Genomic DNA, 25,617 nt, shown 5'->3' with positions numbered 1-25,617 from the left:
TGACTGTGTCCACCTATGGTTTGGCTTCAGTTTCAAATGGAGATTGTGTTTTTCCTTGCTTTGTCTTCTAAACTGGTTTTTGGGGTTGATGTGTCCCACAGATTCTAGCTTCAACCTCAAAGAGCTTTACTTCGGTAAAAGTAAATGTCAAAGATCCTCCTACAAATTTTACAGATAACACTTAGGAGAAAGGGATTATACAAATATATTATATAACCACTGTATTTTTTTATTATAGTATTGATAGTAGTAAGAACTGACATCTTTTCTTGAAAGGGAGGTGCAAGAGATTATCAGCATGTCTCAACAGAATATTTCAAAATATTGGCATACTCTAAGTGCAAGAGAAACCGGATAAAAGTGCAAAAGAGTTACTCAAACACGCTACTGCAAATCCTTCCCAAACTCTAATGGTGCAGTTTTTATAAGGGAAGACCTAATGATGCACAATGTTTGTTATCATGCTGCCATGGCCACCTAGTAAGGAACATGTTTCAACTGAAGTCAAAGTACACAAAACTTGGCACAAGCCATCTGTTGGACCAAAAAAAACAAGGGTCCTCTGCCAAGTGTGTTGGTGGATGAAATAAACTATGCTTGTGAAGGAGAAAATAATGTCACATTCTTCATGCTGAATTTCTTTCTAATGCCCATACATTCACTGTGAAGCTCAACTTAGAGGGTACTCCATCTGCTGGAGATACTGCCAGAGACCTCTTCCAAATGGCCATTCCCACTGCCTCCCTTTGCCACATTCCCCATGTACCATAAAGGAATTGTTACGTGGCTTTTCTCCTATGTTTTTAAGTTCCTATCTTATCAGCTGTCTTGGGTGTTAGAGCAACCTTTGAGCCACATGGTTATTATGAATATTAATATTAAGTCTTTTTCTGATTGGAAACGGATTACTTAACAGGCAGACAACAACCATGTAGGATTAGGAGCATGCAATGGATTACCTGACCAAGGTGGCCAAGACAATGAAGTGAGGAGCTTCTCAGCCATGTGGAGAGGACAAGAAACTCAAATAATAATGAAAACTTCAGTTAGCTCTAAAATATAATGTCTGGACATGGTCCTAGGAATAAAGGTTTTCATTAAAAAAAATAAAATTCTTCAGTTTTTGGGAATGACTGGTTTAAATCATGTAAAGAATCGACATCAAAGAAATTAGAAAAAGCAGGTTTAATATAAATTTAATGAAAGCATGACTTCATGAAGTTTGGTGGCAAGGATCACTCTATTACTTGCTTCATGGATGAAACATACAAAGGAAAATTATATTATAATCAATTTAGAATGATTTATATGGAGACCAAAGGTGCAAAAGGATAAAGGAGACCCTCCCACTGAATTATGAGGTTCAGGGGGGACCCATTGCTTCCTAAACTCCTGATGGAGTCTAAGTACAGCTAGGTCCAATCTTAGTCTCAGATTAGGTAAGTGGTTTATATTTAAAGGATTTAGCAGCACTTAAACAAGGATTAATTGAACGTTTACAAAGTGACTCAATAGGATTTACTACAACAACAACAGTGACATTATTACAGATCCGAGATGGCAATATTCATACTGTACTTGCTATAGGATATTTAAATCATTTCACACAAACATGCACCCAGGCACAAAAATATATATACAGAAATATATAAGGATATACCTGTTAAAAATTCCTTTTTAAATATTCACATCAAATGCACTGTTATTTCCTAATGGGTGAGGGTCGAGCCTTTAGGACCTGTTCTTGGCTTTCAGTAGCAGTCCTTTGAATACTGCAGCCCTGAGAGTTGGTGAGCTCAGAGTTGTGTCCCACTCCAAGGGAGATGTTGGAAACAGCCCACTGCACTTCAGGAAATCTCAAAGGGTGTCCCCTAGAACCACTATTTATAGGCTCCCCAAAAAATTTGTTTTAGTTATCAGTAAATTTCCATCCTGGCCTCAATACAGGTGAATAATTACTGTAATATTCAAAAGTTAAGTCACAATGGTACTGCTGGAATCCAAAATAAAAGAGAAAAATATTAAAATATATTAAACCACATAGACATGAAGTAAAAGCATAGGTTTTAGTTTTAAGTAGGTATGAATATAGTTAAATGCCTCAAGAGTCTATGGTAGCTAATGAAAAGCTTTATTACTCAGTTTAAAGTTCAGTGATACCCTTCACTGATTCAACTTAGCCCCAGACACAATGAAAACATAGTAAAAACATAGTTTACATTTCTAGATAGAACAGATAGGATTATTCACTTAAACAGATATTGCATTATATGTAAGGTTTAGGTAAAAAGAACACTGCTTTCACATGTTAGAATTAAGCTTGGATTGGTGTAGAAAGTCTTGTTTTAGAATCGTGTTTTTAGCTGATTGGATGATTTAAGAATTTAATCCTCTGTATTGGGAATCACACACACACACACACACACACACACACACACACACACACACACACATACACACACATACACACACACCCAAAGAAGAACAGCAGCATCATTGTCATCATCATCAAGAACTACTACAATTTCTTCTGCAGCCTGAGACAACAGGACTCCACTCTGAGAACATGCTGCTCAGAATTCGGGACTTTATGACGAAAGTTTTCAGCAAGGACTTTAACTCTCTGAATTCTTTGCCTTTGAGACTCATGTTTTTATACAATAAATATCTTTCTAGAAACCAACAACTGCTCATGTCTCCTTGAGACCTGGAAAACCCTCTGAATCCCCATTGAAGTGTCGACATTTCCCCACTGTGGTCAGGCAACAGGAGTACCTGGTATGATCAGTGCTGCCCCCACCTTTGCCCTGTAAGAGTTCTTGCTGTGGTCAATGGACACTTCTCACAACTCATTTTACAAAAGCCAAGGCCTAATGAGAATTCCTGAAATTGCTGAGAGGCCCCAAGGAGGGAGAAAGGGAATGCACCACCACATCTCTAAACAGATGGCTCAGCACAAGAGGAAGAACAACTATTGATATTGGCCTGGATGATGAGAACAGAATCATAGAATTATAAAATGTCCTGAGTTGGAAGGGGCACACAGTCAAAATGTAACTAGGAAAAAGTCTTAGAGCAACAATCGTATTCTGTAGTCTTGCAGAAATAACAAAAGGAGGGAAATCCTGCACCTAAAAAAACCCTAAAAAAACTCCAGTGAAGAGCACTTTAAAGATCAGGCTACTTTGAAGGTAACTAAAGGGTAGAATGGAGGTGAAATGCAGACTATATTAAGGATACTGTACTTGAAGTTCAGCCACCTGTCAGTAGCAGCTTTTGAATTATTGAAAAGGCCAACATGGATAAAGAGCAAGATATAGGAGAGTTTTGAATCCCTCATTCCATCCCAACACCCCCGTGGCTGTTTAGCATGGAGAACAGATAGCTCACAGCGGATCTTGTCAATGTGGATTGACACTTGATGAATGGAATAAAGAAGATAGAGGGAATGAAGTAAAGAAGATAGAGCCAAACTCCCTTCAGCAGTATCCAATGAAAAGTGGCAATGAGTACAAATTAAAATGCAAGAAATTCTCTCCTTCTCTGTGATCCTCTTTTAAAAATATCCTAAAAGTGCATTTGTGATGAAGAGAACTGACCTGGCTGTTACCACCCCAGAATGAATGGGAGGGCAGGACTTCAAACAGAAAAATACTGTTTAAACTGTAGGAGTAAAAGGACAGGAATAAATAGGCAAAGGAAGGATTTAGGAAACATTATAATGTAAAGATCTATGAAAATGTTAGCACAGGGCTAATTTGTAACCATTAAAACAAACAGACTGTTAGAAAATATTAAAAAACTCTCATAGAATAAACCAGAAACATCTTACTTTCATCCCTAAGGACACTAATTTTTCTGTACTTTCTCTAGTTTAGTCTTCTCATCTGAAAAATGATACATCAGGAAAGCAACTGTACAGCAAAGTGAAAAGATGATAATTAAAGTTTTAATGGCTTCCATATGAGGAATGATTACACAGATCACGATTCCTCTGGCTGAAAAATGAGAACTCTGAGAGGGTATGATGGAGATCTACAAAATCATGTGTAGTATAGACTAAGCAAATAGACAGTTGCTCACAGGTGTGATACATATATATACATGGATGAGAAATTACCTTTTATGAAGAGAAATACTGCTATTCTTTAAGAGACACAGCTATTATATATGAAGATACCATCACTTTGGGCTCAAAAAGGCCTGGGTAACAACCTGCTCCAGTGTGCAGTAATATTCTGGGCAAGTGCTATTTCATGCTTGTCCTGTCTGCAAGCTGTTGCCTAAGCTATTAACACTGGTGACAGATTGACTTTGCTCTGACCTAGTAAAACTTCTGCCATAGTAGGCACTGATTTGTCCCCATATGAATTTACATTTCTGTGTGCATTTCTTTCAATGAATATTGTAGATTTAATACAAATTGTTTTTCGGCTTACTTGGCAATCCCTGCCTTGACACTATGTCTCTGTCCCTTGCCCACCAGATTCTCTGATTTACCAGAATTTCTTCACATGATGTTGTGCAAAGAGCAGGATACTGATGGCAATGGTTAGTCAATCCACCCTGTCCCATTCTCACAGCTAATCCTGCAGGCACGTGCAATCTAATGCTGGATGAGGTATGTTATCCCTTCAGAGGGGATTATGGATAAGGTAGTCTCACAGCGAGGAAGGGGTTATTCCTTCCCTTCCCCCTTAACAATAACCATATTAAGTACTGAAAGCATCTGGAGAAGGAGAAATAAGTTCTTTATTAAATGCAAACTCACTCCATTCCATATTTCCCCCTCCTTGAAACGATAATTTGAACTATACCCTCTTTGAAAGCAGGAGTCCTACTAGAGCAGCTGCTTTCTGAGAAGGAACCCAAGTTGTTTTGCTTGCGAGAAATACAGACCTTCCTTAAGCAGAAAAGAACTGCATACAGATGCATGGCTACATTGTCTGCTTTAGCAGGTTTACTGTATTCATAAAATCCATCTTTAGCTGTCCTCCAACACAGGAAATTCAAAGAAAATCCTAGAATGGCTTTTGAAAACCTGAGGCACCAATGTGGAAATAGTAAGATTTGGACATGTATTAGTTGTTTTTATTTCACTAAGACTGAGAGAAAACACTTTGATCAACTTGGTCTGTCAGATATTCTGTGATTTCTGGTTGAGGGGACTGATTTGTTCACAGATGACACCAAGCTGGGTGGGGAGTGGTGTTGTGCTGGAGGGCAGGAAGTCTCTGCTGGGAGATCTGGACAGGCTGTAACATGGCCTGAAGCTGTGTCAGGGAATGTTTAGGTTGGACATAAGGAGAAATCTCTTCACAGAAAGGGTTGTTAAACCCTGGAATGGGCTGCCTAGGGAGGTGGTGGAGTCCCTGGAGGTATTTAAGGAAGACTGGTGTAGCACTCAGTGCCATGGTCTAGTTGACAAGATGGGGATCACTCAAAGGTTGAACTCAGTGATCTTAGAGGTCTTTTCCAATGTAAGCAATTCTGTGAACTGAGTGTAAATGTATTATATATTGTGCTGCACTTGATACAACTACACTTGCTATGAAAACAAGACAAATTCACAGACTCACAGTTCAGTATATTCATGAAGTGCACATGAAGTGCAGCTGTGGGAAAACTCTAACAACCAAACTTTTTTGTTCTTACTGTGTGCTTTGAAATCTGTGTTTCACCCTTTTCATTGTTGATGTACAGTAGATGACAGATTCGCTTTGAATATCAAATATGTTTTCTTACTGTGTAAAATGTAATTAATGTTTTGTAAGGAATCTAACATTTCTAAACTGTAATCTACTTCTCTATCATTGTTTAAAATTTCAATGGTTGCTTTAGAGACATTTAAAAAATGTCTATTTAAAAAATAGTATTTAGGTCTTCCAGTATTAAAAGCTGTCCTTGGAATAAGGTTCATTACACAATGCAGAAAGATAAATTGCTGGTTTTAAGATTACTGCTTGCATTACTCAGGATTAAATGATTAGGCAAATTATCTAAACAAAATTTTATGTAAGTGGGAGCTGGCTAGCCTTTTTCATAATTTTCCAGCAGAAAAGATATGGTGTCTCATAAGTTACACCTTGTATCTAGCAGAATAAAATTCCAAAGCATGCCATTAAGTTTTTCATATTATTTTCATCAATCACATTATTCTAGCACAAAATCAGCAATCTTGCTCATTATGCAAGTCTCAGTTAATGATCTTCAAAATATATGTTGGTTTTCTCTGAAAAATACTGGCATATCATTCTCATATGCAGCCATGGCTCTTTGAGTGGCTGAAACAATATTTTTGTTGTTTTTTTTCCCCAAATAGCCAATTCCTGTCACAGCCCTGGTGCTTTTTTAAACTGTGTTGACTATAAGCAGTGTATTTTAATTGCCCAGAGCTAATGTGCTTATAGTCTTAAATCCCCCTTACTGTTCACAGAAGCCAAGCAGACACTGAGAAGATCAACAGATGGGAGTGCCCAGCTCTGGCTGCTACTGGAAGTGGGGAGAGAGAGATTATTATGTTGTTTTTTTCATAAAAATAGGCTGGATTCTTTAGAAAAGGAGTGGCCAAATATAGCAGAATCATTTACACTGCAGTGTTGTCTCCAGGGGAATCCAGCCCAGAGTTCTGGGACTGCTTCAGCACTTTCACTTCTTGCTTTTATTCATTGAATGTGAAATCATATAAATGTGCTGAGTGTGTTTAAGGATGTCACACAGAAAAGGAATCTCCCTTAATATGACACATATAGTGCCAGTTTTACCAACCTTGCAAATTACTTCATGAAGCAGCAAAAAAAGAATGAGCGTGTGTATTTGTGTCATCTCGGCTGGGAGGGACTGGTGAGTTTAGCAATCAGGCTTGTTTCGCTGTGAATCATAACTCCTGACTCACTGCCACAACAACATATGGGTCAGCCTCACAATGTGGAAACAGGACAGCAGGATTAGTCTTTGCAGCAGTGGATTGCACTCAACTTCTCTCTGAAGTGGCTGAGCTTCTCAGCTTCTGCTGCACACTGTGCATGACTGGCCCGAGAAAATCTTTGAGAGTGTCAATGAATTTAAGGACTTTGACACCTAGGGACCTGCATGCTCCTGAGACCTGTGTGTACCTAGACAGCCTAAAGAAAACCTATACCTTTTAAGGCCTGTTTTCACTTGTGATGGTAGAAAGAGATAGGACAGCCAGGTAGTTAAGGGGACATTCTCCCACCATAAATTTCAGAGCTCATGCAAAACAAAGCAGTGCTGGCAGCTTAGCTCCCTTGACCCATTGCTGTTTCTGCAATCAGGACTAATAGCCACACTGAATAGTTTAATTCTATGGCTGCAGTGGGAAAAAAATCAAATCCCAGAATACAAATACTCTCTGACTTCAAGAGATTCAGTAGCCTTAGTGGAATACTCTGCTCTTTTCAAATTCAATTCCTCATCCTGATCCATGCTAAGACCCTGCAGTTCCTGTACACTTCAACAAAAACTAGAGGGTACATTCTGCTTTCTTGTATGACTGCGAAGCACAATCCAAACTACAAAAACTGTGACACCTTCAACAAATTTTAGACTATTCATTACAAACAGGCACAGTGCTGTTGTAAACACAGCCAGGCGTTTGCACATTTACTTATAGAATATGTTTCCATAGTTTAATAGGATAATTGCTGTTATTGTACACATCCTGGGACTCATTTTTCTGAGGTAAAAGAGTCAGGAGACCAGATCCTGAAAGTGGAAGAAGCCAGGCAACAGAGAGGTTTACCACAAAAACACAAGAGAACAGTTTCTGTGTTGACCCTGGAACTCAGGTGAAGGCAGTCAGGGCTCTGCTGGAGAGCTGTGCCCTCTGCAGCCATCATTCTGACAGAGACCGTGATGGCCTCACAAGTGCACCTATCTTGTGCAAACTGCTGACATGGCCTGATCTCTTCTTTTACAGTGACTGGTTGTGTGACTGACTGATGTGATTATGGAAGAGCCTGAACTTGTTTATATTTGATGAAGTCAGTCTCTGGCCTGCCCAGGGGCTGCCCAGCTGAGCCAAGGACTACACTGGTTGAGGCAGCTCAGGCTCACATCTGACATATACTCTGTTAATTTTAGAAGAGTTGCACTTGTTTACACACGGCCTGAGGTAGGTTTCAAGCCATAATAGCAGGTTAGCTGAATTGGTTACAAAGAGACCTTCTCATAGGAATCAGTTTTAAAAAAAAACGAAACTTTTTTGGCTTTTAACAGAGAATGTAAGATGCTGGTAGAAAAGCACGTGGTGCCACGTACCACTGGCCTCCAGTGTTGGTTTGTCCCCAAACGAGCCCATGTTTTGGTGGCAGGCTCCGGACCAGCTGCTCCCCGCGGGAGGCCGCAGCTGGCGCTGCTCCCGCACCGGGCGCTGGCCGGCTGCCTTAGTGTGCCGCAAGCAACCACAGAATCAGCGAGCTTTGAAAAGACCTCTGAGCTCATCGAGTCCAACCGATGACCGATACCACACCGCATGCCACGTCCAGTCTTTCCTTAAACACCTCCAGGGGCGGGGACTCCACCACCTCCCCGGGCAGCCCATTCCAATGTCTAATAGCTCGCTGCCATTTTATCTAGCCTCTTTTCTCCCCAGGGCCCTGGATTCTGACACCGGCAGCGGCTGCAAACTCCGCCGGCCGCCCCGCTCCCCTCAGGTCGCAGCCGGGGCGCTCCGCGCTCCCCCCGCCGCGGGCCCCGCGCAGGCGCGCCCCGCCCGCTGTAAACAAACCGCGGGCGGCCCCGCGCAGGCGCAGCGCCGCCGCCGCAGCTGCGCACGGAGCGTCGGGCGGTCGGGGTCGGTCCGGGGGCGCTGCCGGGATGGACGAGGACGTGTTGACCACCCTGAAGATCCTCATCATCGGCGAGAGCGGCGTCGGCAAGTCCAGGTGAGGGGGCGCCTGCCAGCCCTCCACAGCCTCTCCTGGTCGGCCGGCTTCGGCCTAGGCCCCTTGTCGGACAGCGCCGTCTGGGCGCGGCCTGCGCCCCGCAGGGCCGGGCCCGCGGGGGGAGCTCCTCGCCCCTTCCCGGCCAGCCCTCCGGCGGGCAAGAGTTTCCCCCCCTCCTCCACAGCCTCCCGCAGCCGCCGGCCCCGCGCTGGTGTCTGCCAGGCTCAGCTGCAAACAGATGGAGCGGGGGTTCTGTCAGGCTGCCCAGGGTCACCCGGGCCGCCCTGTGCCCGGGGCAGCGTTGCGTCGTGGGGAAATAGGTGCCCTTGTACATCTCCGTAGCGCTTTGGGGTTAATGTCTAGTCTGTAATAGCTATATGCAGAGTCACAAGTGACCCAGCATTGGGTGTGTGCGGGAGAGCACGGGGACGCAGTAAAGTAGTTCTAACAGTTGTGGTTTTTGTGCTAATTACAGGCTTTATCTAGTACTTTGAGCTTCATTTTTTCTTTCCTGCCGTATTCACGGCTTTGGCTAAGCTGTATCTCCCAGCTCTAAGGAGTTGGGGTTTCATTTATATGGGGCTTTTTGTTTTCGTTTTTTTAAAACTTTTTTTGATAGTAACATAGATCTTGCTAAAAGGTGTGAGATACAAAATCTAATTTTATATTTGATATTTTTATGCCAATAATATGTGTCCTCTGTCATGAACCTAAATTACATACAAGTTGCTAATTAGGAAAAAAAGCGCCCATATTTGTTAAAAGTCTGTCAGTTACTCATCTGAGTTTGCTACTGAAGTGGTAATTAGTACAGTTGGCCCCTAGTGACAGACATGATCTGAGCAAATTTCATTTAGTTGAGGTCATCTCATATATATGAGTGGCCATATGGAAGAATTTTTCCTGGGGCAGATAAAGCACACAGTGGTTTTGCATACCTATTTATATACATGTTTCTTTACATCAGAAAGCTTGGTAAAAGAGACATTATGTGGGAACAAAAATGCTGTTAAACGAGAACAGTGCAGTTGTTCATGTTCAGGAACTTAATTGTTCCTAGATCTGTGTCTCTTACCTATTGGTTGACTAAGAAAGTTCAGATGTTAAACAGGTATTAGCATGGTGGAGTAAGTGGTTGAAGTCCTGACTTCTAAACAAATGCTGTCTTAAACATGGTTCCTATGAGGGTGCTGTGCTTTGTAGAGGATTATAGCTACATAAGAAAAAAAGGTAGAAGTTGGCTGGGCTTGGCATGCAGCAGTGGTAAAATGATGGTTTTATTCTTGTAGCAGTATAAGGGTTCCATAATTTCTCTGTTCTGAATGAAACTAGTATTGGTTGTAACTAAAAATAGCTGCTCTTAAATAGCATCCCTATACAACCATCGGAAGGTACTGGTAAAACCTGTGTGCAGTGATTTTTTAAAAATTACTATTTTTAAATTATTCTTTGATAAATAAGCCTACCATTTGGTTATTAAGGTTTTGGAGTAAGGAGAGAAGAAACGTTGGTCTGTGATTAACTTGGAGTTGTCACTCATCCTCATTGAAATAAAGGCATTTCAGTGGTCACTGTTTTTGTCAATGCAGGACTCTGTCCAATGCTAAAAAGCCCTTGACTTCTAAATTCACATGCAAAAAGAGGAGAAAAGAACAGGGTGGTGGGGAGGACCAAAAAGTAAATAAGGCTTTGTTTTGTTTCTCTATCCTGGAAATGAGTAGAAGCTGTGGTCATAGCAAACAGCTGCCTGCCATATGCACTTGCCACAGATGCATAAGACTGTTGATTTTTAGAAACTGCATGCTCAGAACCTTTGTCTCTCACAAAAAAAAGTGGCATTATGGGCCACTTCTTTGAGGGACCCTGAAGTGCTAAGGTGTGATGTGCTGTTAAATCTTAGTTGTAACTTTTTCTATTGGTAGCAAACACATTCATCAAGATAGGGAGAAAGGTTGTGTGCATGAGTCATTATATACAAAAGAAATACAAAATCATAAAACATTGAGGAGCTATTTCTGCTCTTCAGCTTCTGTGTCTTTATTTCTGATGGCTGTTGTCCTTGCTGTTCCCCTGTGTGCTCAATTCAAGGATTTATTTCTGGGATGAAAAACTGACTTGGAATTTATTTCTCAAGCTTACAGAAATACTGTGTGAAGCAATATTAAAACAAAACAAGAAATACAAAACTTTTGTACTGAATTCTGAAAAAAGAAAAATAGAATATGGTTGAAGTAAAATGCTTTGCAAAGCAGCACACATGACTGTTCAGGCCACTGATTTGACAACTTGTGTGGTACTTTGTTTTGAAAGAGATATTCTTGGTAATACATGCAGAGAAGAAATATGGGCTCAGGTAGCAGAGCACATCTGCTGTATTCTTTCCATGGACTTTTTTTTTTTTTTTTACATTTTCTCTTCTTCAGAGGTGAGTTTATTTCACTATGTGATCTTGCTGTTCCTTTCAAACTTGTAATTTATTGTCTTCCAGCAAGGTATGGATAAGCTGCAATAATAGTATCTCTTATTTTTCATTTTTCCCTATCAGCCTTCTGCTGCGGTTCACAGATGATACATTTGACCCAGAACTTGCAGCAACGATTGGTAAGTGTGTGCTGATACTACCTTAGAAAAACAGATAACATTTTCAGTGTAAAATTGTGGTTTGTTCAGACTTGTCTAACGTGTAGTGAAGTTCAGACGGGTTTGCCTTTCTGTAAGCACTACTACTGTCCCACTGATTTATTTGTGCAAGATAGCTGTCAGGTTTTTGCCCAGTAATATTGCTGTCCAGGCCTTGTGTCTGTGTAATATGATACTTGGTAGCTATATGCAGGTACTGTTAACTCTTCCAACTTCTGCCAATACTTGAGTGCACTGGCCTCTGCCTGGCTTCTGCTTTTCCTCTGTAGGGAGGAAATTACAATGTGTCTCTTTTTCTTCTACTTAGCAATCAGTTCCTTGGCAGCTAGACTCCTGAGAAAAGTGGAAGAGAGCCAAGAATCTAGGGCTGCTGGGGAAAAAGACAGTGACGTGTCATTGCTGTGCTGGTATTATACCTACCAGCATGGGTCAGTTGTGCTGGGGGAGAGTGACCCAGAATCCAGGCTACACTAAGTAGATTGGTTCTCAAAGGAAACAAAATGGAACTTCTAAGAGTGTGATGCAACTCTCTGCCAAAGTAATAACTGAAATTATGGAAAATTGAGATACTGTTCCATGCCATCACTTCAGTTGCATTTTTTACTTTCTCTGTAGGAACAGTTCTGTCTAAGAGCTTATATAAGTTTTTTTTTTTGAGTTCAGCTGTTGGTAAGCAAAACGAGCTCTGTCTGATTTATTAAGAAATAAATAAATAGATTTATTTTTTCATTAATGTTAATAAGATTCAGGAATGCTATTTCATATAAAGCACTGAGAAGCCAAGGGAAGGAACATGGCCTATTTTTGTTCATTCCACTGTGTGTAAAAAATGAAGTTGTGCAAGTAGCCGCACCTCAGTTTATGAGGGAGGATGGCGTGGAGGGAAGCAGGAATGAAATAGATCACATGGTGAAGATGGCAATCTTGAATTCTAATCTAATAATTTTGGCACTGTATGTACTTCAGGTCCTGTTACTTTCTTGATATGTCAACCATGCAAGCCAGTTAGCAGACTAGCTACTTCAGCTTTCATGATGTTTTGGATATCAAGAGAGTAGTTCAGTCTCTGAGTGGGCATCTTTTATTGTTTGAGGGCTTTTTGTTTGTTTTTAATGGTGTGGTTTCTTTTTTTTCATTCTGCTGATTTTTTCTGTGCCAAGAATTGGCATCAGTGTGCTGTTTGAGAAACAAAGGAATTATTTCCTGGAGTAATTCTTTGGGTTTGTCAAAATGCACAACAGCATGTGTGGTGGCTAATCACTGGTTGTTAAATAGCAACAATTCAAGGTTTACTGCTGGCAGATCCTACTCAGCTCTATTTCTGATGTGAATGAGGAGGAGTGCTCCATGTAAGCATTACTTCAGATAGAGTTCTGAAACAAATATACTAATCTGGAATGAATGTGATCATTTGGTAGGAAAAGTCAGTTTATAGAGACTGACTAATCTGAGCAAATGCTGGTGTAGGCCAATCTAGCTTATATTTGAGGTAGTGCTGTGCAGCAGAGCTGCTGTGACCCCAGCATGGTGTGTGGGGCACTCCTAGGGGATAGTGGGTTCATTTTTTTGACCACTTAACTAGAAGAGGGCAGCATCTAGGTTATTGCATATTTTCTTGTTTTTCTTTTTAAACTACTGTCCAGTAGCATTGCCACTTTTCTGGTGAATGTATTTCTAAGAAGCAAAATGTCAGCTTTAAATTCAGGGCATGATTTATTGTTCATAAAACAGTTGGAGTGAGTTCCTAGAGATAACTATTGTGCTGTGTGAACACAGACCCTAGATGCCAATTTCAGGATGGTGAAATTTTAAAACACTTTCTGTGAGTCTTGGCTCAGAGTTCTTTTTGTGCTAATTAAACACTATTTTGTTTTGAGTTAGGAGTCAGAAGGACAGAAGCAGAAGATTTAGAGCCTTTCCTGTTGAAACAGAAGAGTATGGTGCTTTTTCAAAATGAACAGACTATAAATAATGCCTTCTTTCAATGTCATCTACATACTGACTACTGAACTGGCTAACGTGACTATATTTTTTTAATTTGGATTAGAAAGCGAGGAGAATTTTAGTTGGTTTAGTGTTAAGATATAGCAAGAACTGCACACAAATCTACGCTACTGAGGAAAACCTTGACAGCAGCACAACTGGTCCCCTGTGATGACCTCTTGAGACATCTTTACCTTCATAGATTGCACAGACATATTGGTTGCAATTTAAAAGAAACTGAACAATTGTTTCATGTGGGTAATTCTTCAGAACTTAGTTAAAATCCTGTGATATTCTTCCAAGAATAAGCTGCTTTTGGCAAATAGTTCAGCTTTGGTAGCTTCATTTGGATTAAACATGTTTTCTTTAACCGAGCAGATTACCTGTCCTTGTATTCTCTTGAGGCTGGCTTGTTTGTTTGGCTTCATAACATGAGTCTTACCAGACTACGTGTACCCCAGTATTTTCTGTTGTCCTTACTGCTCATGCTTGTCTTCACTTGCTTGGCTCTTTGTTTGATTCTAGATAAGTGTTCAGTGCACTCTGTATTTTGCAAATGATGTATTGCACAGATCTGATGTCTCTTAACTTTTTAGCTTTCCTTGCATTTGGAATCCTCAAACTCCTAAGCAGTCCAATTTGTCACTTACCTACAACACAAATACTAAACTGTAACTAATTGTGCACTTCCTATAAATACAGTGTGGCATTACTGGCCTGAATGTGAGAGCAGTATCAGTGACAGAGCTGCTTTTTGTAGATTGTAAGTCCATAGCATGTTAGTGTGTAGTGCTGAGACAGGGAGTGTTAACACACAGGAGTACGGTCTAGTAGTGCTGTCTTGTTTCTGGCTGCCTTCCAAGGTGTGCTGGAAAGCACTGTCAGCTGTCTGCTGTCAAGGGTAGATACATCATTCTTGCAAGGTCAGAACTGATACCTGTCACACTAACATGTCTGTATTTCACTGTTGATTTTAGGAAGTGTAAGTACCCTGTTTGTTCAATTCAACAAGATTTTCTTGATCCTTAGATTTTTTCTACTTGGCAACCAAAAACTCAAGTATTTAAAAGTTTTCTTTTTGTTAATTGGCTTTTATATGTGTTAAGCTCCTTTGTTAGAATTCTATTTTACATGCCTCAATCACTTTAAAGGATATATTTTGATGTGTTATTATTTTCACACTTTTGCTTTTCAACAGTAATTTTAATGCATAGGGTTTAGTCACTATTTTAGTTTCTTATTGTACTTGCATTGCTCTTGCAGAATTTAAAGTGAATTTTAAACCTGCAGCAAGGGTAACATAAAGGTGTATATATCCATTTTTGTTAAATGCAAATGCTGAACTGTGTAGGCACAAGATACTGAATCTGTTTACTCAATGGGAGAAGGAAATTGGGGATTCAGAATGCATATAATATGTTTGTCTTAACAAAGAAAGTTTTCTTTCTTGAAATTATTATGAGATATTTGAATTTGTCATGTTAAGTGTCCAATAGACTTGTAATATCTGCAGTTACAGGTTTTGGTGCCAGACTAATGGCTAAAAGAGTGCACTGTGAACTGTTGGACTTGATGACTGAACTGCAGGTGGGGATTTTTGGAGTTCAGGGGAAGAAACATGCAATTACATTGGAAGAAAGAGATTCTGTTAGTCTGAAAGTTACTGCTGAGTGCTGAAAAGGAGACAGAACAGAATGTTCTCTAGGGTCAAATTGTGTCAAATTGCTAGCATAGCAGTCTTCTGTGAACTAGGTAAAGTTCTAAGAATTGATGTTTAAAATACAGTTAATAATGGCTGTTCTTTTCTATGTGAACATAACTGCAGAATAATGTACCATTCTGGTGCATGATATTGAGTATTATATTCCTGCTAAGTTAGGGACTAGAAGTCCCTAACTAAGTTCCGTTCAGTTACTACAGAAGTTGGTGTACTTTGGGAAAATTTTGCTTGAAAGAGAGTACAGGCTTCTTCCAGTGCAGAATGTTGTCTGCAAAACACCTGACACTTCAGGGAATGCTTCAATGTGCTGAAGCTGTGAAACAGTGGAATAAAAAATGTGTTTATCTTTTTTGAAACAATGGTCTTTTGAAGTTCAGGGCAACTGAAGTTTAAATCTGCTTATAATATGCAGTTTTTTTAATCATCCTATATATCCTTCGTGACTTTAAGTTGAATGTGTTTTTGCAGCTGTTTTTATTTGTATGTAATCTGCAATTAATTCAGGAATGTAAGTGCAGCACACTCATCCTGAGGCTCTACTCATTTTGTATTAGAATAGTTAAATTCATTTTCTGTTAGGGAGTGTGATGATTTACATTGTAATTCCAAGTACAAAAACGTTGCTGTGCTTGAAAGTTGGTCTTATAGAAGTATCAACTTTCCATTCTGCTACTTCATTTTAGAGCTGCTTCCCGGTGGGAAGTAGAAGTTGATCCAAAAATACTTGAAGCGTATTTCTAGTTAGTTACTTGCTAATTGTAACCTAAGTGTTAAATTAAAACACAATGGATAACTGTGCTGAGCCTTTCAAACACACGTGTGTCACTATATTCTTTAAATTTGCAGAAAGTAACATGTTGCTCTGCTTGGTCTGAGCATCTTGAGCAGCTTGCACAAAGCTTTGTGCATCTTGTCCTTGAGCAATTGATAGGCTGCTAGTTCCTGGGGGTGGAGGACACACGAACAGGGAAGAATTTTGTTACATGTTGGGGTAGATGACTGAGCAGCAGAACCATTACCTTGTTGTCTGTTTGGAGAACATTTGTGAGTAATGAGTAGAAAGTTAATCCATTTGAATTACAAACTTGAAAATTTGTCCTGGAATATATGCTCAATACAAGAGGTATAGTATTTGCCTTACTTCCATAAAATATTTCGAGTCAATGGCTTAAAAGTTAGGCTTTTGCAAAAGTTTTTTTTGAGTTTGATTTTATTTTTTCCATTTCTCTTTATTTTCTTTTTCAAAAATAGCAGTAATATGTCTGAAGAACTAAAATATCTTTCCTCCTCTAGGTGTGGACTTCAAGGTGAAAACTATTTCAGTTGATGGAAACAAAGCTAAGCTGGCAATATGGGTAAGTCTCTCCTAAGTCCTTCATGTGTTGCTTTGCTATAGGAATAGCTAGGGTTTCTATAATATATAGTTTGTATAGAATCCTCTTCTGTTAATATGAAGGTGATTTAGAGAAGTGGGAGGTAATACTGCAGCATTCAGCAGGTGCAGTGAGCTGTGGGGACAACTGGCTGATAGGGTAGTTCTGCTGCCTGTGAGCTTCTGCAGTACTAATTACAGGTCTGTTTGGGATAGAAGTAGAGAAAAGGAGGAATTAAATGGTATTAAATCAGTAGAAAGGTGCACTTCTTTATAAAATTTTGCCTATAACATTGAGGCTGTGTATTGATAGTTTAAGAATTACAGTTGCATGCTCATGTTACCTCTTTAAACACATTTTTTGTCTTAACTTCATAGCCATCATACAAAGGCTTATATAGGCTCAATATCAGAATTGTTTGTAGCAGATGCATTTCAAGGAGAGAGGGGCAGTGTTTGTAATCATAGCTTTAGTGTTCAACTTCTGCTCCAGTTAAAAGTAGAACTTCCATTGCAGCAAGTGAAGAAACAGTACTTCCAAGCTTTTAAAAAATACTCTCCATCGTGTGAACCAGCCTCCACACTTATGTGACTCGAAGCACATTTTTGTGAAGTCAGACACAGTTGTGTCTACTTGTGCCAAGAAAGATTAAAACTTGTTTCTCATATAAGCAAGATATCAGAGACTTTTGTTTCCTTGGGAAGTAGCAGTAGAATGTGAAATGTGTATTGCAGTGTTTCTGTAGCTTGGAGGTGCTTCTTACCTCACTAAGGCACAACTTAGGTCTTAGTTACAGCAGTAATCATCAGTGAAATAAATGAGTTTGACAAGGAAAGTAAATGCAATAGCTTGACAGAAAATAAAAACAGCATACAGGAAGAAAACCAGACTGATAGCAGAAAAAAGAATGGTAAGTTAGAGTTTATTTTCTTTCATTTTGGAAAATAGAAATAATCCTGAGGTAAACTGGAAAAGAAAAGCTTGTGAAGGTGCATCATGACACAAAACCAGTTTTAGATGCGTGACATTGACTGAATGGCTTGTAGAATGTTGAAATCCAGTTTGCTTACCCAAGGTTCTTTGTCAGGGAATCTACAGTGTTTCATGTGTCACTTCTAACCTGGGTAAATTGAATAAAGTTGTTTAAATATTCTGTGCATCAAGTCTTCAATGAGTGTGCACTGTAATTTAATCTCTGATAAGAAAACAGCATTCTAATTTTGGTGGGTTTGGTTTTCTTATTCCAAAGCTATTGACTCTTTAAATTTTAGGGTGTAAACCCTCCTTAAAACTGGAAAAACCTCTGACTTACTCCTTCTTCTGCTGTTATAGCATGTTAGTGCATTTACCCAGATACGCAATCAAATTTAATTGGACCAAATGATTGAAGTGAAGGAACTGGTTTTGTTGTCATGGGCTGTGATGCTTGTTAGAAAATCTTAGCATTTCAGCTATGCTGCTTTCTTGCTGGTTGCTGCAGTACTAGCTGCAGATCAAATGCATTTGCAGAAATGGCCATCTTACTGTTATATAATCTAGTTACATACTACATCTAATAGTTCAGTGTTTCCCAGGACAGACTATATAAAATCTCAATGTGTAGTAAAACAGCAGGGGATGGAATAAACTCAGCTAATCTGCTAGTGGGCTGTAGTTTAAATCTTAGTTTTTATCTTCATTAGAAATAGAATGCCTGAAAGCTAAACTGCATTCTACTCAAATTCTGAATAATGGAACTTTCTGAATCATTTATTAGGATACTGCAGGTCAGGAGCGGTTCAGAACATTAACCCCCAGTTACTACAGAGGTGCACAAGGTGTTATCCTAGGTAAGTATATCTTTGCATGCTAGTTCAAATATTTGTGGCTTTCTCATGCATTGGAGTTACACAAACTTCTATAGCCTTTATATATTATCTAATTGATATTAAATACCTTTGTGTTGAACAACTCATATTAAAGCATCTTGGTGTCTCAAGCTCTTTCTCATGTAGTCAGTCTGATTGGCTTGAGAACCTCTGATTTTTGAATGACAATTAAAGCTACTGCTATCTGAACAGATAGCTTGGAGCTGTTGTCCTTGTGCTGTCATGAATTTGTTTATTTATTGCTTTTTATTTTTGCCTGTGTTTACTAAGTGCAGAGTGAACAGATATTCTCCTCTGTGTGGTCTCTCTGTATCAGTGTGATACAGTTTTTTCTTTTTCTTATGCCTGTTGCTTTTTTCCCAGTGAAATTAGTAATATAAACAGTGTGGGATCTGGCTGAGGTTTTTTGTTATTTGTTTCCCAACTGATGGAATGTTGCAGTCAGAATTACTTAGAAAAGACCAGGTGGGCATGTAGAAAGCACCAAGCTGTGTGTGTGAGAAACCCAAGCAAAACACATAATTTCAGCTTCACAGGCAAGTCTCATTTGTGGTTTTTCTTGGTTTATGGAGGTCTGTTTGCTAGGCACTGAGCTCTGAAGTTCTGCTTCAGAACTCACTGAAGCAGAATCACTGCTAGAAGTGAGGAGCTGACTAAAGTAAGGGATGTACATTTAATTTTCTTGACGTTGTTTCTGACTTTAGAGAATCTTGCAAAGCTATTGTGTCTAGTTAAATTGTTTAACGTGGAATAACATCTGCCATGTGACCTGATAAGTTTCCCAAGTTGTGTTTTGCATTATCTTCCTGGTATAGGAAGGTACTGTTGACACATGTTGTGTCAAGTCCCATAGTTGCACTGAACCTGCCACTTACTGTGGCAGTTTACCAACTGTAAACAAGTACTGTTTGGGAGGCAGAATGTTCTGCTGTTGAGATTTGCTCTCCCATTTTATTCAGTACCTCTGTTACCTGTCTTCTAAAAAAATAAGGTTGTTCATCCAAGCCAAGTTACAGATTAGATTGAAAGAAGCTGTTTATGCCTGTCTGCACATGGGATGTGAAAAAAGGAAAGGGAAAAAGCAAAGGAAAAAGCCACTTTCATAGCTTCACTACTGAAGGTTGTGCCATCCTCTTTGCATAGCTGTTGTATAGTGATTTTAGGTATCCTACATGAGGGATCTGCTAGTGTAGAATTCCTTGGAGAATGATAGTCTCTAGCTTGTAAACTAGAATGTATCAAGGATTAGTCTGAGAACCGTAGGTGGTTGAAATTATTCTGCATCAGTGATTTGAGCTGGTGGATGTCCTACTTTTTGCCAGTTGTTCATATAGAAGGTAAATTTGAATCCTTAGAACTCCTTCAGTTTTCTGATTCAAAAAGCCATCATTTTTGCTCCTTTTGTAATGTAAGCTATAATTTTTGGAAAAATATTGTGGAATAATATCACTAATATCTTTCAGTTTATGATGTCACAAGAAGAGATACTTTTGTCAAGCTGGATAACTGGTTAAATGAGTTGGAAACATACTGCACAAGGAATGACATAGTACAAATGTTAGTTGGAAACAAGATTGATAAGGTAAACCAAATTCAACTGCCATAAGTAATCTGGTGGTGTATTTTGTTAATAAGGATCATTAATGCTTTGTTTTATTATAGGAAAACCGTGAAGTTGACAGAAATGAAGGCCTCAAATTTGCAAGAAAACATTCCATGTTGTTCATAGGTATGTTATAGATATTTGCAGAGATCTTGATTTTTGGTACATAAGGAAAAGTACCACTTCTGTAGGATTGAGAGTCTTAATGTGAGCAGTCCAATTAATGATATTTCTCACTTGCACTGGGCACAAAGATAACGGCTATTCCTGTTTTTTAAAATTTTGCCCATGTCCACATATCTGTTCTAACTGTGAATGATTATGTAGAAATTCATGAGGATGAAGGGCATCTGTAGCTTGATGAAACCTGGTTTGGGGTTTTGTCTGATTTCTTTTCCCAGCTGACTTACTAAATTAATAACAGAAGCAAAATGAAAGAGGGAAAACTGCTGCTATTGGCCAGCCTTCAGTATAGCAAAATAGCTGGTACCTGAGAGAGAAATCTGTATTAGAACTGGGATGTAAAAATAGGTAGGTATATAATTAACTTAAAAATGGTGGGTGGGATTGAATAATGACATAGATATGAGAGGAGCTAATATATTGCTCTCATCTTGCTCTAAAATGAAGTGGATTTTGTAGGCAAAGCCATGTAACGATAAATTAAAAAATGGGTGTTGAAGTCACTCTTTATGCGTCTGTTTATGTGTTTCACCTCAGGATCAGAAGACATTATTTTACAGGATCATTCCAGAGCAAAGCAGTTCATTGACATGTACTCATTCATTCTTGTAGACTTTATCTCTGACTGAAGACTTACTTTTGTTTAGTGTCCTGCTGTGTTTCTTTTTTAGCTAGTGTCAGATATGGAAATAAAAGTTCAAAGTTGAGGCAGAAGCTACTAAGTGCATGGAAGATGAAAATGAAATGAAAATTAGACTATAAATGTGCATAAATATATATATGTATATATGTGCATACTACATATGTTAAGTATCTTCATGGCTGCATAGATGAACAGGGCAAGCCCTTGTGGAACTGAACAATTTCTGATGGTGTCTGTTGTTCTCATAACATAACCTGTGGGCAGATTTCTTAGCCGAAGAAAGGATCCTGAGTGAAATTACCTAGAGTTATGCTAAGTGCCAAAGGAATGAGATCCCTTACTGTTTTTTATCAGATGAGTTTTAATATGGAGTCTCACCCAGAATCCTGCAGTATGGATCCTTGATTTATATGGTCTGGTGGTACTAGAGTTATAATTAATGTGCATAACTGAAATATAGAACAGCAACCAGGTTTTTCAGATAAATATCCAAATTTTTCTTACTGGAGTGCTTTCCACAAAAAAATAAAGCTAAGCTGTAGCTGTCTCCATATGTTGTGGTGAAGTTCAGCTTGAAAGCTCTTCTATTAAAAATACTTTGAGATGCTACCTGTGTGGTGACAAATCCACATAGTTGCCAATTTTGGCATTGCTATGTAAGTAGGTTGTAGAAGTTTTAAGTCTGTTGTAGGCTGAAACTTAACTGAAAGACAAATATTAAACAAGTTACCAGAAGTTATGCTAACATTTGACTTTTTGTGTCCCTTCTCTAGAGGCAAGTGCAAAAACATGTGATGGTGTGCAGTGTGCCTTTGAAGAACTTGTTGAAAAAATCATTCAGACTCCTGGACTGTGGGAGAGTGAAAGCCAAAACAGAGGCGTAAAGTTATCAAACAAGGAAGAAGGATATGGAGGAGGAGGAGCATGTGGTGGATATTGTTCTATGTTATAAACTTTGGGAAGCTTATTCTTTGCATATTTAAACAGATAGTTACATCTTTCTGTACATAAAGTCATTAAATGCTATTTTTAGGGACCTTGCAGTTTGCACATATTTGTTTTGTATCATGGCAGTGAACACTTGTAGAAAAAATGTTCTGCAGCTTTCCCAGTTTAAAAATGTTATGGTAAGCATGCCCAATTTGCAATCTTCAAGTTTTTATAAGTAGCATAAATAATGTGCAAGAACAAATGCACTAAAATTTTACAACTGTATACATTAATTGTGTAACTATTCTAAACAAATCCATCTAACAAATACTGCATTGTCTGCTCTTTGTCTTATTTTTAAATTCTGTTGAAATTATAGAACTATATAGTGTGCACAGATATTGGAAACAGTATGAGCTATAAATGTTACATTTCATCTCTTCTAGTAAATGCTTTTTTTAAGGTATTAAAAGCAGCAGGATTATACAATTCTTAGACAAATCTGCTAAAAATTTTGTCTTTCAGCAGTGCAGTCTAAAACACAAATTGGCACAAGCCCTAGTTGGCATCAGCACTTTCTTGAAGAGATGCTTTGAAAGCTTCCTTTGCAAAGCTGGGAGATGCCATGTTTTCCTTTTAATCATCACTTCAGTTGATGGCTTAACTGGAGTTTTAATCCTGTGATATTTATATACTAAATTTGTGGTACTCTTGCACTCTAGGTTTTTATGATGGTCTGCTCTTGACTTGCTGCAGAAAGTCTTCATTGTTGGCAAGGGGTCTGAGTGATGTTATTGTTCTTTCATTGTGAATCAATTTGCCACACTTCAGTATGGATTCCTAATTTTCTGAAATGTTTGTAATATAAGTTTATCTCAACTGTAGCTCACTGTGACTGTGAGATCTCTTATCACGTCTGCTTTGTGCAGCTACTTATTCAGAAATAAAACTTCTGTCACAGACACTAAATGGGAAGCTATAGGGCTTCTTGATCTCTGTATGAAAAAATAATATTGCAATGAGTATTCACTTGAATTTACTGTATCAAAGCCAATGGTTTGTTTCAGAAGACTTGTATAGACTTAATAAATTTTTTTCCACAGTATTCAACTTTTTTAACCTCTTTCTATTGCAGAGTTCTATATTTTCTAGTGCATATGGTTTAAATGAGGTCATTTCATACATACAGATTATTTCTAAAGGACAAGACAAAGATGCTGTTCTGTGTGATTTTCTTAAATAATCACTATAGTGCAGTCAGTAAATGAACTATTAGGCAGTTTCTTTTAAGTATAGTGACTGGACAGCATCTTTTGTTACTGCAAGGTTTTGTTTAAATGTCAGCATACATGATCTGTGTTTTGCAACAGGTCTTGGCTGCTTAAATACACTTTCTTCGTCACGTGGAAACTTTGTTTTCTATTCTGTTTTATACTTGATAGAAAACTACCAAAATTTGAAGACGTAACCATGCTAGTTTATTTTTTCTAAATACTGTATCTAGTATTGTTAATGTAGTAGCATAATTTAAATATGTAAATGTAATTAACATTAAATTTACATAAACATGATATTAAAATCTTAGATTTGCGTTACTGTTGCATGCAGAGTATGTGGGCTGAGCAAATCATGTTTTTTAGCACTGAGGTCAAAGAATTTTGGCTTTTGTAGACTCACAGCGGAGGAAAGTTGTAGGTGAATTAAAACTGAATAACTTACTGTCAATTTTGTCAACAATACTTGGCAAGTATCATAATGCTGGCAGATGCTTGTAATTTATTTCTGTATTTGTTTCCACCCGAGTTTGGGTGCATCCCTATGCTTAGAAGAGACTTCACTTTTAGTTTCTCCCAGAAGGGCCTTTTATCACAGGACCTGGATTCGTCTTTTTTTTGTGCTTTTGCCAGATCTGACAGCTTTTGTCAGAAGGAGGGAATGGCAGGACGCACTCTGAATAGTGGGTATTGTTCTGCCAAAGAATTAAGTCATTTATTCCTTATTGCACTGCAAAATATTTCTGGGAGAGAAGTATTCTGAAACAGCATAAGTAGTGAGACTGAGAGCAGTTAGGGATTTTTTTTTTTAAGTAGATGTTTTCTAATTGACTTGCAGCTAGCTTTTTTGTCTTCATCTTTTAAGCATGTTATGTCTCTGAGGAATGTTTTTCCTAGAGTGTCACGTCTTTTCATCATTGCTCTGTCAAGAAGCTCTGCAGGGGAAAGCTGCGTTCCTGTGCTTTCAGTATTTGTTAAAGAAAATGTAGCAACAGTTACTGTGCTGCATGTTTTAATTCTTTCACCTTTTTTTTTTTAATGGGGGGATGGGTTGTGGAGCTACCGTGTTTCAAATAAACCTGTTCCCATGCTTCCCAGGTTTTTTTCCCTCTTTGTAGGCCGGGTTGTCTCTAAGTGCACATGCACCGTTGTATTTTACAGTAATACAAGTGTATCTGAAACTACTACAAGCTAGTAGTGGTTTGAGCTCTGCCCAAAACTGATGTAGACCTATTTGTAGAATAGTGGGTGTATTGCATCCAGAGAAGTATATGCAAGAGGTCCTTCAGCCTACCTCAGTAGGTGGCAGAGGGATAATGGAGAGAGCTGTTTGCTCTTCATCAAGTAATGAGAACGTGTCCTTGCCATGGCAGGGATTTTTATGCACTAAGGCATTAAACCACAATGAGGTAACTAAGAAATCCGTGATTGTGAAAGGCTGTTAAAACTGAAGTTGCTTCCAGTTCATTTACTCTAGTCAGTAAAGTACTGATTAGCAGTTTAGTACTCAGGCCTGGCAGGTGTTTTTTGTAGGCTTTACACTAGCCTGAAAGAATATGGCACAGCACTTGCATCTTCTTAAATTTACACTTGAGAATACTGTTAAGTGTTGTTATGGTTTTGTCTTGTATTTCTTCTGCTGCTGTTTTAAAAAGGGAGGTGGGGCAGGCTTCTGATGAAGGTTTCAAGATGCTGGGATTTTTACTGCTAGTAGGGCTTTTGTCCAAACTACAGCATCACTTTTCCTGTTCTCCTGCTGCAATAATGAGATCAACAGCTGGCTCAAAGTAAGTCTTAACTAAATGAAAATGAGAGTTCAGTGAGTCCCCAGACAATAACAGTGACTGCCTCATCAGCCATGGCAGAACTTCAGGGCACAGTGGTCTTGCTGCCATTGTGTATCTCAGTGATAACTGCTCTGTATGATTCCTTCTTAGTTCCCTTGTTTGCCAGTAACCTGATGTAGTAGTTTAGATTTGCCAGTTTGCAGCAAGCCAGCCAGGAGCCAAACCTAGAATCTTCTGAGCCAAAAGTCAAAACTGTGGTAGCCAAACTACCACACCTGATGTATAGTGAGCTACAATAACCCCTCTAATTTTGCCTGGTAGTTGGTGCAGTCATTCTGTGTTTTGAGGCTTAACTGATATATGTTTTCAAACCCTTACAAAACTTGGGCAGCCTGTGTTGTGATCAGTACAAGTTACTGTTACGTAGCTACTGGAGGATTGATGCAAGTGGTCATGGTGCTGCATCCATCCTACCCAAAGCCCCTGTGGCAGGTTTGTGTCTTGCTGTCCTGCATGCTTTACTGATGTCTTAGTAATGCTTTATTGATGAAAGCATCAATAAGCAACACTGGCATGAGCAGGACTTTTTCATGTTGCCAGACAAATCACTACATACATTTCACACCTAGTTGAGCCTTGAGGGACAAAATATAAGGTGTTTTTCCTGGCTGCTGTCCAGCAGTGGGAGAAAAGAAAGAGAGAAGCTC

The 25,617-nt window shown here is 39.0% G+C and overlaps 1 protein-coding gene across 1 annotated transcript; it reads left to right on the top strand.

Annotated features, from left to right (window-relative positions):
• Positions 1-8,761: 8,761 nt before the first annotated feature.
• On the top strand, positions 8,762-22,968 carry RAB18 (RAB18, member RAS oncogene family). The gene is made up of 7 exons (XM_015619128.3): positions 8,762-8,906; positions 11,452-11,507; positions 16,543-16,604; positions 18,379-18,451; positions 19,954-20,072; positions 20,153-20,219; positions 21,693-22,968. The coding sequence occupies exons 1-7, from the start codon at positions 8,839-8,841 to the stop codon at positions 21,869-21,871; spliced, it is 624 nt and encodes a 207-aa protein (XP_015474614.1). The 5' UTR covers positions 8,762-8,838; the 3' UTR covers positions 21,872-22,968.
• The last annotated feature ends 2,649 nt before the right edge of the window (positions 22,969-25,617 follow it).

This window comes from Parus major, chromosome 2 (assembly GCF_001522545.3).
Source record: "Parus major isolate Abel chromosome 2, Parus_major1.1, whole genome shotgun sequence".
Classification (NCBI taxonomy): Eukaryota; Metazoa; Chordata; class Aves; order Passeriformes; family Paridae; genus Parus; species Parus major.
The sequence above is the reverse complement of the archived record's forward strand: the minus strand, read 5'-3'. Positions and strand labels throughout refer to the sequence as shown.